Below are 11,863 nucleotides of genomic sequence, written 5' to 3' on the forward strand. Positions count from 1 at the left end.
CACGGGCCCAGCCGCTCCGCGGCATGTGAGATCTTCCTGGACTGGGGCATGAACCTGTGTCCCCTGCATCGGCAGGCAGACTCTCAACCACTGCACCACCAGGGAAGCCCTGTTTTACTATATTTAAACATTGATATCTCATTTTGTGTTTACAAAATGCTTCATATATCTTTATAAGGGAGGTTATTACTTGTACACAGAGTTAGTGTCAGACAAGTTAAATAGCTAACTTGTGAGGATTCCTCAGTTGTACCCAAAGAGTCTAAGATTTTTTTTCCCTAAGCATAAGGGTAGGCATAGTGATGGTGGTGGCATCTTGCCATGCACGGCTCAGACACCCCTGATGAACTCATCTTGCAGCATTTCCCTTGTTTAGGACACTACAAAATCCCCAGCTCACAAATCACAAAGTCATGAGCCCTTAAAGTTAGGGGACTCCTCAAGATCACCTAATCCGATCTACCCTCTTCACCCCCTTAGACAGAGATTCTTCTCTAGTATCCCTAATATGGGGTAGTGCAATCTCTGCCTGAACACCTCCCAGAATAGGGAGTCTGCACTCTGGGAGGAGCCCATTCAGCTGTTGTGAGGCTCTAATATTCATAAATTCTCTCTTAGTTAGGAGAATTAGGATTTTGTCCTCAGTAACTTTTACCCTTTTGTGCAACAGAAAATAATACCCTGTTCTCTCTCTCACGAACAGTCTTTTCTTTTCTTATGGGAGTTGTAATCATATCTGATCTTTCATATACATCAGTTTTCCTAGATTAAATAGCACCAGTACTCTCAACAGTTCTTTATATCACATTGTTTCTAGATATACTGGTTGCCACCTTCTGGATGTTTTCTAGTTTAATGATATCATTATTAAAGTGAGGCATTTCAGTACATAATATTTATTCTGAAGCATGTCTGAAATATAATAAAACTGCTACTTTCTTTCATATGGTGCTAAAATATCTAGTTATATCTCTTTACTTAGATTTGTCATTACCTTCTAGTATCTTATCAGGCCTCACTCATCTTATGCTTGTAGTATTACTTTTTTGGGGGATTGAAACATTGAACAAAAATATTACCTAGCCATTAAAAAAGGATGTTTATCAAAATTATTAACTAACGGACTTCCCTAGTGGCGCAGTGGTTAAGAATCCCCCTGCCAATGCAGGGGACACGGGTTCGAGCCCTGGTCCAGGAAGATCCCACATGCTGTGGAGCAACTAAGCTTGTGTGCCGCCACTACTGAGCCTGCATGCCACCGCTACTGAGGACCACACGCCTAGAGCCCATGCTCTGCAACAAGAGAAGCCACCACAACAAAGAGTAGCCCCTGCTTGCCGCAACTAGAGAAAGCCCACGTGTAGCAATGAAGACCCAACACAGCCATAAATAAATAAATAAATTTAAAAAAATTATTAACTAGCATATGATTATCTCAATAGGTACAGGAAAAATACTTGACAAAATTAATTCCTGATTAAAACTCTCAGCAAACTAGTAATAAAAGGTAAATTTTTCATCCTGAAAGGGGCATTTACATAAGACATATAGAAAACAAATACCAAAATGACAAGTGTAAATCCTGCCTTATCAAGAATTACATTACATGTAAATGGATTAAACATTCCAATCAAAAGATGGAGACTGGCAGAATGAACTTAAAAATATCACCTAACTATGTGCTGTCCCAGGAGACACAGTCTAGAGTCAAAGACACAAACAGCTTGAAAATAAAAGGATGTAAAAAGATGTACTATGCAAACAGTAACCGAAAGAGAGTGAGAGCAGCTTACTAATCTCAGAAAACATAGGCTCTATGATAAAAAAGTGTTACTCAAGACAAAGAAGGACATTCTATAATAATAAAAGGGTCAATCCATCAAGAAAACATAACAAGTGTAAACATATATGCACCTAACAAAAGAGCCCCAAAATATGTGAAGCATAAGCTGACAAAATTGAAGGGAGAAATAGATAATTCAGCAATAACAGTTGGAGACTTCAGTACCCCATTTTCAATAATGTATGGAACTAAATAGAACATCATCAAGAATGATATTCAGTATTGCTAGTCATTAGGAAAAAGCAAATTAAAACTACCATGAGTAACCACTATGCACCCATTAAAATGGCTTAAATTAAAAGACTGATCATACAAAGTTTTGGTAAGGATGTGGCGTAACTGGAACCCTCCTACACTGCTGGTGAGAATGTGAAATTGTATGACCACTTTGGAAAACAGCTTGACAGTTTCTTAAAAAGTTAAACACATACTTATGTGATCCAACCATTTCAGTCCTAGGCATTTTCCCAAGAGAAAAGAAAGCAAATGTTCATACAAAGACTTGTACACAAATTTCATAACAACTTTATTTGTAATAGCCAAAATCTGGAAGCAACCCAAATGTTTATCCCCAGATGAATGAATGAACAAATTGTGGTATGCCCATACAGTGGAATACTACTAAGCAATAAAAAGGGATAAACTATTGATGCAACAACATGAATGAATCTCAGAATAATTATGCTGAGTAAAAGAAGGACGACCAGAAAGAGTACATGGTATATGATTTAATTGATTCCAAATTCTGGAAAATTTAATCTATTGGCAGAAAGCAGGTCTGGGGTTGCCTGGGATAGGGCAAAGAGCATGGGGAGGGGTGAGAGGAAGAGATTGCAGATCTGCGTGAGGACCCTTTTGCAGCTGACAGACACATTCATTATCTTGATTGTAATGTTGTTTACTGGTATCTATATATGTCAAAGTTTATTGCAGACTTTAAATATTTACAAGTTTATTATATGTCAATTATACCACAGTAAAGCCTTTTTTAAAAAGAGCAATGGAGTCCTCAAGGATGTTTAGATCCTTGTAACATAAATGTAAAAGTAATAGCTTTTAAATTTGGCAGTGAGGGAGTTAGTGACTTGGGTGAGGGCAATTCCTCATGAGTGGAGGTGGTTTTTTCCTTTTAGTTGAAGGTAATTGCTGAGGGCTGTATTCATCCAATTGGCATTATCAGTTACTATTTATCGAACACTCCCAGCTTTGTATTTTTATTGTACCAGGATTATTTACATAAATATGGAAATTGTACTAAAATTAAATTTTTAAAAAATTAAAAATTTTTTCCTCCTTTGTTTTTGTTATGTTTCCCCCAGATTTATGTGGTTATTTGGAGGAAGAAGACGAAAGTACCACCTTTCAAAAATTCATAGACCATCTGCTCCATAAAGACGTGGTAGATTCTGGGATATTGGAAGATCTTGGAATGAATGAAAACCAAGACAAGAAGTGGCAGAAGGATCCTCATCTTACCATGGAGATGAGACATAAGCAGGTGGGAGGGAAAAGCAAAATTTAAATGGATAACAGGAAGCAATTTTTGTGTAACACATTTAATAAGCTTAAATAAAGACTTGGGCTTTATTGTGAGAAAGGGTGCCATCTGTGGTTTGGTTAGAAAGAATAAAAATAAAATATAAGAACTTAAGAAGAAAAATAATGCTCATAAGCTGAGGATAGGAAACAATTTATTTAAGAAAACCAAAAAGAGGAATAATTGATTTTGATCATGAGAGTGGTGAGCTAAACTTTATTAGTTTGGATGTGATACTTCCTATTATAAATATGTAGATTGGGTTTTGCTTGAATTTGGTTTTTGTATTGTGACATCAAGATATTAATATCATGAATATTCTGGTGAATGTTATAATGATAATTCTTTTCTAGACAGTGGAAAAATTCACTTATTTGTGATTATAATTTGAAAGGGAGGACAGAGCTGAATTAAATCTAGTTCAGCTGTTTTGAATTAGAAAGGCGTATGGGAACTTTCTTTTCTCCAAAGGGAATAGTAGGTTATAGGAAAAAGATTCATCTCAACACTTTGTAGAGGAACTTCAGGAAGTCCGAAAGACCAAGTCTTTTCCACATGTCCAGAACCAAGACCAGAGTAGTATTATGTATATATGTGTGTATGCTGTCTTTTTATAACACTGAATTTCTGATTACTTTAAACCATAATGTATGCCAAAGCAGCACTAAGGATGTGAGGGAAACTGGAGTAGAAGCATGATCCTGGTTTGGATTTATGATAAAAGGGAAGAGAAAAGGTTCAGTAAGCGGTAGCCATTATCTAGAAGTCTTATCATAACTGAAGAGTAAGATAAGGGTAAAGTGAAATGAAGCAGGAAGGAAAGAACCACTCCTTAATTCATAGCTAGTCTAAAGAATTGAGTTTGAAAAAAAATGATTGTGCTTATTCAGAAATATCTGTGAAGTTTGTGGTTTTGATTTCCAAATATGATCCAGAATCACTGATAAATTCAAATAAAGATAGAATTGAATAAAAGGTCGTGATGCTCCTTTAAGGCAGTAAATCACTGTTCTAGCCTTCACAAAGTAGCCTCTCCAAAATATCCTTATTCTTTCTTAAATTATAATTAACATATAGACAGAGCCTAAATAAATAACAGTAATGTACACCTTGGAAAACCTTATGGATTGAAAATCATTACTAAATAAGAATCCAGAATTTGGCATCCAACCCACTGGATTTTCAGCTTTTCTGTAGTGCTGATCATTCCCAAATTGGAGTCATCTCGCCTGACTTCATTTAAAATTTTATATAGGCCATTACCCAGTAAACAAATGAATTTCCCCTATTTTTCTGATAAACAGTGGGGTTCTGGGCCAAAATGTTTCAAAGTAGTTGTATTCTGAACTTCAAAATGTGTTCTAAGGTTTTGCATATCCCTTTCTACTTGAAAGGCTGCATTTCACCCTTGTTGTATTCTCTTTAAGGTAAAAGAAAATCGCTTAATACGTGAGAAAGAACTGGAGCGCCAGAGAATTGAAAAGACCCTGAAAAAATCAGCCTTCTTAGAGGCTCAGTATCTGGTGCAAGAAGAGAAAAAAAGAAAGGCTCTAGAGGCCAAGAAAGAGGAGGAGAAGATTCAAAGGGAGATGGTAAAGCTGCGGAGGGAGATAATTGAGAGGAGACGCACTGTGGAAGAAGCATGGAAAATGTAAGCCAGCCATTATGAGCAGCATGAAGATTTTTTGTTTAAGCAGTCATTTTGGAAGTACTTTAAAGGTCCTTAAAATGCACAGACAATGCAATAATAAAACACAAAAGAGAAATCACCCACTAGTCCACCATCTTAACAAGTTAACTATTTTCATTTTTCCATGTTTCCTCCTGGTCTTGGTCCCTTTATGAACTTAACTGCAACCATAAAGTACATTTAATTTGTTATTCTGCTTGTTGTAATAACCACATCACCTGGAGTCCTAAGGTCTGTATATTACTCCATTGAGTTCCTATACCATAATTTATTTAATGACCTCCACTCCCTATACTGGTAAGTATTTCAGCTAATTTCAGATTTTTCACCAATAGTGCAGTGAGCATCCTTAAGCATAGAGCTTTTTCGTTCTTTTGAATTATGTTCATAGGAGTGTAATTACTGAGGTAAATTGTGTAGGTTTTTTATGACTTTTGAAACATTGCCAAATTCCTTTCCAGATGAGTTGTGCATATTTACACAATTGCTGACAGTGAGCCCCACTCAGCATTGGGGGAGATCATCATTTTCAATATTTTTGCACTTTTAATAGGTATTCTATTGGTTAGTGTGCATCTCTTTGTGTACCTGAACATTTGTAAGGTTGAACACGTTTCCTTATGCATGTTTGCTAATTATGCCTCATTCTATTGTGAATTGCCTCAGTGTCTTATCTTCTGATAATCATACAGAGAGTCACCATTGTCTTACTGCCACTGATAAAGAAAAAGAATATCTGACATAAGAGGGAAATCAAAATAGTCCTCACAGGATGTAGTACTATTGTGTATCCTCATGCAGAAAATGAGCTTCATAAATGAAATAACTAATGTATTTATTCTGAGAAACAGCACTGGTGCATAAACTGCAAAAGCCTTAGGACAATGTACCTGAAATGCCTGAATATTCAAACTGAGGGGCTAGAAAGACCTATTAGCCTGCCACCCCCTTCCACCCCCATCAGCCTACACAGCTTTTCCCCCTATGTTCTTGACTGCTCTCATCCTACACAGTTTAAAACAGCTCGGCAGTGGACGTGCATTTCATTCTTCCAAGTGCCAGGCTGAAGCGTCCTCCAGAGGCCTTTCCTTTCAGAAAGCAGTCTCGTTTTTTAGTGAGTTCTTGCTAAGGTCAGCCTTGCTGTTCAGATTGTTCTCAAGCCCTGAAGAATCTAGGCTGACCTAAAATAAATTGTGAAAACAAGTAATATTTGTTGGTAGCAGGAAGTTCTGCTCACAGTGGGCACTCAACAGACATTCACTAACCAGTCATTTCTTTTAAAAGTTAAAAGCATATCCACATGGGGATATAGGTATATGTATAGCTGATTCACTTTGTTATAAAGCAGAAACTAACACACCATTGTAAAGCAATTATACTCCAATAAAGATGTTTAAAAATATAATAAAAAATAAATAAAAGTGGGCAAAAAAAAAAAAAAAGCTTATCCACAGATACAGTGAGACAGGTAATATGCAGTACTTCTAGTTGGACAGACTGGTTTAAACGTTCCAGAAAGCAATTTGGCAGTAAACAATAAGAACCATAAAAATGTTATTATCACTTGACCGGGGAATTCCAGTCCCAGGAAAACTACCCTAAGAAAGTGATCAGAATCGCTTCTCGGCCTTTTGGCTAATATCAAGTGTAGAGAGTTATTGGAAATCCAAAGATTGTATAACTGATTCACTTTGTTGTAAAGCAGAAACTAACACACCATTGTAAAACAGTTATACTCCAATAAAGATGTTAAAAAAACAAATAAACAAGGATTATATTTATGAAAAAAAAAGAAATCCAAAGATTTGTACACAAAGATAATGAAAATAATATTATTTATAATAACAGACACTAATAAATATTGGATAAATTAATAAATACTAGTTGTACAATGAAACAGCACTGACATATTATCAGGGTTTTCTTCTGGGTAGAAATATGGATGGCTTTTATACATCTCCAATTTTGCACAATGAGCAAACATTGCTTTCATTAACAAATACGTATTTTGATGTTTTTTTAAAAGACTACATCCATGGTATTAGAACTGTATTTCTTTAAATGCCCACTATGATCTGTCTGTAATTATCTAATATAACATTGTTATGGCATTAGTAAGTTTGGAAAGAGTCAATAAAATTTTATTGTTGGTAGGGCTTTTTTAATGTATTTGTAAGGTGTCCTAAATCTGCTTCATTGCATAGTTTCAAAGTATCTTCTCTAAGAGATTTATTGATTACAAAGGGAAAAATATGGGCTACCCTGGTGGCGCAGTGGTTGGGAGTCCGCCTGCTGATGCGGGGGGCGCGGGTTCGTGCCCCGGTCTGGGAGGATCCCACGTGCCGCCGAGCGGCTGGGCCCGTGAGCCATGGCCTTTGGGCCTGCGCGTCCGGGGCCTACGCTCCGCAGCGGGAGAGGCCGCAGCCGTGAGAGGCCCACGTACGGCAAAAAAAAAAAAAAAAAAAGGAAAAATAGCAACTTTACACTGGAGAAACCACCTTAACCAAATGATGGTTCATATCACCAGTAATAAGATTGTGTGCTCCCTGTATGATATATGATAATTAATGAATGAATGTCTATAGATTATTCTGTCATCCCTCTCTCAATTTGAGTTTCCACAACTGTAAAGTGAAATTCAGAAAGACTGGGTGACTTGCCTGAGTTTTCACAGCTGATTTGTGGCCAGAACCCATGAATCCAGATTCCTGACTAGATGCTATCTTTACTACATCATTGATAAAATATATACCTTATACACTTACACACACCTGTGTAGTTTAATACACTCCAATAAGAAGGCAATGGCTATGAGCTGGCTTGGATTGCTCAGTGTAAGAGGGATGACCTGGATGAGAAAGAAAAGGTAGGTGAGTGAGAAAGAGATAAGCAGACATATGAGCAACAAAGTTCCTAAGAGATTCTTGTTAACTTGCCTGAAGTCCTTTTCCTTATTGTTACTAAGTTCTATTTTTTCTCTTTACAGCTATTTTAGAATTAATATAAATTCCATTTTCTCCTTATTCAGTAACACCTGATTCTTTTTTTATTTTTCTTCCTAGAAACCTTGTAAAAACCTTGTGGGAAAAATTTCATTCCTTTCTTACCTGAGGGTCCTGTTTTGTCTCCCCTTGTAAGAAGAGAGAGAACTTATGTCTATATTCAAGAATACCTGATAGTTGTTATCTCTCAAATTTTGATCAAGGTATCACTCAATGTTAAACTCAATAAAAATACTTTACTAAAATATATATAAGGCTTTCTCCTTTTCAGAGTATATTATAATTTTATTTCATTTAACTGTATTTTATAAAGGAATAAACTAAATCTCAAAAAAAATCACCCTACTTTGTAGTTTTAGGGCCAGATCTAAAAATCTCTATCTTCTGCTGGAAAATTCAGTGTGCATTCCACTATGGTATGTTCTGATTACTCATTGTTAAGTCTATTATTCATACTTGTGTTTTTTAATTGTTATTAATAGAGAGAAGAAAAAGCAAGAAGAAAATTCTCCAAAAAATCCAGAGAAAGGCATGTTTCAAAGTGTTCATATTCTTCTGGATGAAGAAAAAATGGCAAAAGAAAGAAAGAAGAAACTGAAAGAGTTATTAATCCAAACTTACAAGGAAAATCACCAGGTAGGAATTGTAATGTCTCTTTGTTCAGCATTCTGTAGCATAAATGACAAAGGGCTCCATCAGAGATGGACAGTGTAACACTAAGCCCAGTTGAGCCTTGTTACAAATACCAAAGTTGCCCACACCATTTATTCTGTGCTACCCAGCTGGTTTAGTACACAGGGGGGTGCTTCAATCCTCTATTCAGGGCTATTCTTATATACTCCATGTGATCCTGGGAAATTGGGGTGTGAATTTGGGATATCTTCCTAAATTACCCTTTTTAGAATTGCATGCAAGTACTAATGTAGATCTCTGGCAGTTTGAAAGCGTAGCTTCCACTTCGACAGTCTTATGAACCATTGTGTTCTGGATTATTCAGAAGAATTATTCAGAAAGTTACTTGCCTTTTGGTAGCTCAGATCCTAAACAATGACATGTTTGTGCTTCTACTTTTAATGGTCTGCATTTTATTTTACTCTTCTATCCCTTTCTTTAGCTTCACTTTTTGTAAAATTAACTGGCCAATTTTTTATTGACTAATGAGCATCCTCCCCAGGCTACTTAGGCAGAAATTTTTTTCAATGAAGTGGGATTGATAACACTATAAATTTGGGGTTTATAAACATTTCAGGTGAAACGAATTACTTGGAAGATTTGTAAATGCAGTGGTCAGATGAGAAAAGATAAATATGTATATTTTATATCTCCTACAACATCCTCTCCAAGGCCTTGGGCGTTGATGAAATTCAGTGAAAGTTAATGGAATGAATGTATAAATGAATGGATTTAACAAGAGAAAAGAATGTCAGGAAGAGATTGAGGGAGTTTGATAAATGTAGGATAGACTAAAAGGGACCTAGAAATCAAAAACAGGCCTGTGAATATGATATGGATAACTAAGATATGAGGGAAAAAGTAAAGTAGTCAAAGCAATTCTTTAAAACTAGACACGTTTGATGGTAGCATTTTGGACTGATAGGCAAGAAGTCATAATTATTCAAATATAAAACAACAAGTTTGGTCAGAGTTTTGGCTTTAGGAATAGGCAGAGGCAAGTGTGATAGGAGGAACTATTAAGAGTTGGGACTAACATTTTGGGAAAGATGGGCAAAGGCTTTTGGATGCTGCGTCCCCTCCATGAGACGGATGGAGTTAATGTGTCCTCCTACAGTAACAGTTCAGATTTATGAAAGAAAATAGGAAAGGAAATGAGTACAGAGGGGGCCATCTTGAGAAGACATAAGGAAAAAGGGCCATGATATGTTTGTTCCCCAACCAATGAGAGATGGATAAGATGTGTGTTCCCTATAAGATTAAGTTTTTAATTTTATTGAAGTCCGCTGTGCAAGAAGAAGTAATACAGTCGTCCCTTGGTATCCAAGGGGGATTGGTTCCAGGATCCCCTACAAATACCAAAATCTGTGGATGCTCAAATCCCTTATATAAAATAGCATAGAATTTGCATGTAACCTATTCACATACTCCCGTATACTTTAAATCATCTCTAGATTACTTATAACACCTATGTAAAAAATTATAAATAGAAACCTGAATTAAGTAGAGTCAGAAGACCAGAAGAGGGAGCTCTCATGCCCTGTGACAATAGCAGAGCCCAAAAGGAAGAAGAAAAACTCTTATTTCCTGGCACGAACTCAGCCAAAGAAAAGCCATGGACCCTGCCTACTACAGCCCTCCCAACTTACTTTTCCCTGTATAAGAGTTCTCCTCCCCTTGCCCTGAAAGAACTTGCACATGGATTACCAAGGTTGGAGATCCCAAATTGCAATTCTTTGCTGATTCCAAATAAATCCATCTTTGCTGGAGTAAACCCTGGCAGTCTATTTATTCCAGGTCAACACCTAATACAGTGTAAATGCTATGTAAATAGATGTAAATACAATGTAAATGCTATGTAAATAGTTGCCAGCCCGGCAAATCAAGTTTTGCTTTTTGGAACTTTCTGGAAATTTTTTTTTTTCCAAATGTTTTCTATCCATGGTTGATTGAATCCACAGATGTAGAGCTTGCAGATACAGAGGGCTGACTATATATGTTTTAGAAAGAAGTGCTAGGTATGAATTTCAGACACACAAAAAGAGTTTTACAAAATTACTGGCCTACCAAAACAGATTACTCAGCTTTACAAGGATCAGCTGGTATATTTAAAAAGAGCCAATATGAATAAATTATCTCTACTTTGCCACAGATTCTGCTTGATTTGAACCTATATTTTTGAATCTTTATTTTGAAATAATTTTAGACATACAGAAAAATTACAAAAAATAGTACATGGAGTTCTTGAATACCCTTCACCCAGCTCTCCTCAATGTTAACATCTTACATAACCAGAATTTAATTATCAAAACTAGGAAATTAACATTGGTAAAATACCATTAAGTACAATTAGCAAGACTTATTAGAATGTTACCTATATTTCCTCTAAGGTCTTTTTTCTGTTTCAGGACTTGATCTGTAATTTCATGCTGCATTTGCTTGTAGTGTCTCCTTCAGTTTGTAATAGTTCCTCTATCTTTGCTTTTCTTTTATGACCTTGACAGTTTTGAAGAGTACTGGTCAGGTATTTTGTAGAATGTCTCTCAAGTTGGGGTTTTCCGATGTTCTCTTCTGTTTAGATTGAGATTATGCATTACTGGTAAGAATACTACAAGAAGTGATGCTGTGCCCCTGACACTATAATATCAGGTATACTTAATGGTTTCTTTTGTTGTTTTTTCTTTTTTGTTTTTTAATTTTTGAATTTTATTTTAGTTATTTTTTTATACAGCAGGTTCTTATTAGTTATCCATTTTATTCATATTAGTATATACATGTCAATCCCAATCTCCCAATTTATCACACCACCACCACCACCCCCGCCACTGTTTTCCCCCCTTCGTGTCCATACGTTTGTTCTCTACATCTGTGTCTCAATTTCTGTCCTGCAAACCAGTTCATCTGTACCATTTTTCTAGATTCCACATATATGTGTTAATATACGATATTTGTTTTTCTCTTTTTGACTTACTTCACTCTGTATGACAGTCTATAGATCCATCCACGTCTCTACAAATGACCCAATTTCGTTCCTTTTTATGGCTGAGTAATATTCCATTGTATATATGTATCACATCTTCTTTATCCATTCATCTGTCAATGGGCATTGAGGTTGCTTC

At 36.2% G+C, this 11,863-nt stretch overlaps 1 protein-coding gene across 2 annotated transcripts in view; it reads left to right on the top strand.

The window, feature by feature from the left end:
• Positions 1–11,863, top strand: part of CCDC191 (coiled-coil domain containing 191) — a 102,449-nt gene that overhangs the window by 19,541 nt on the left and 71,045 nt on the right. For both annotated transcript variants that reach the window (XM_007107967.4, XM_028493432.2), the window contains exons 5-7: positions 3,163–3,341; positions 4,808–5,031; positions 8,555–8,708. In XM_007107967.4, coding sequence (XP_007108029.2) covers positions 3,163–3,341; positions 4,808–5,031; positions 8,555–8,708 — 557 coding nt within the window. The remainder of the gene's footprint in view (positions 1–3,162; positions 3,342–4,807; positions 5,032–8,554; positions 8,709–11,863) is intronic.

This window comes from Physeter macrocephalus, chromosome 1 (genome assembly GCF_002837175.3).
Source record: "Physeter macrocephalus isolate SW-GA chromosome 1, ASM283717v5, whole genome shotgun sequence".
Classification (NCBI taxonomy): Eukaryota; Metazoa; Chordata; class Mammalia; order Artiodactyla; family Physeteridae; genus Physeter; species Physeter macrocephalus.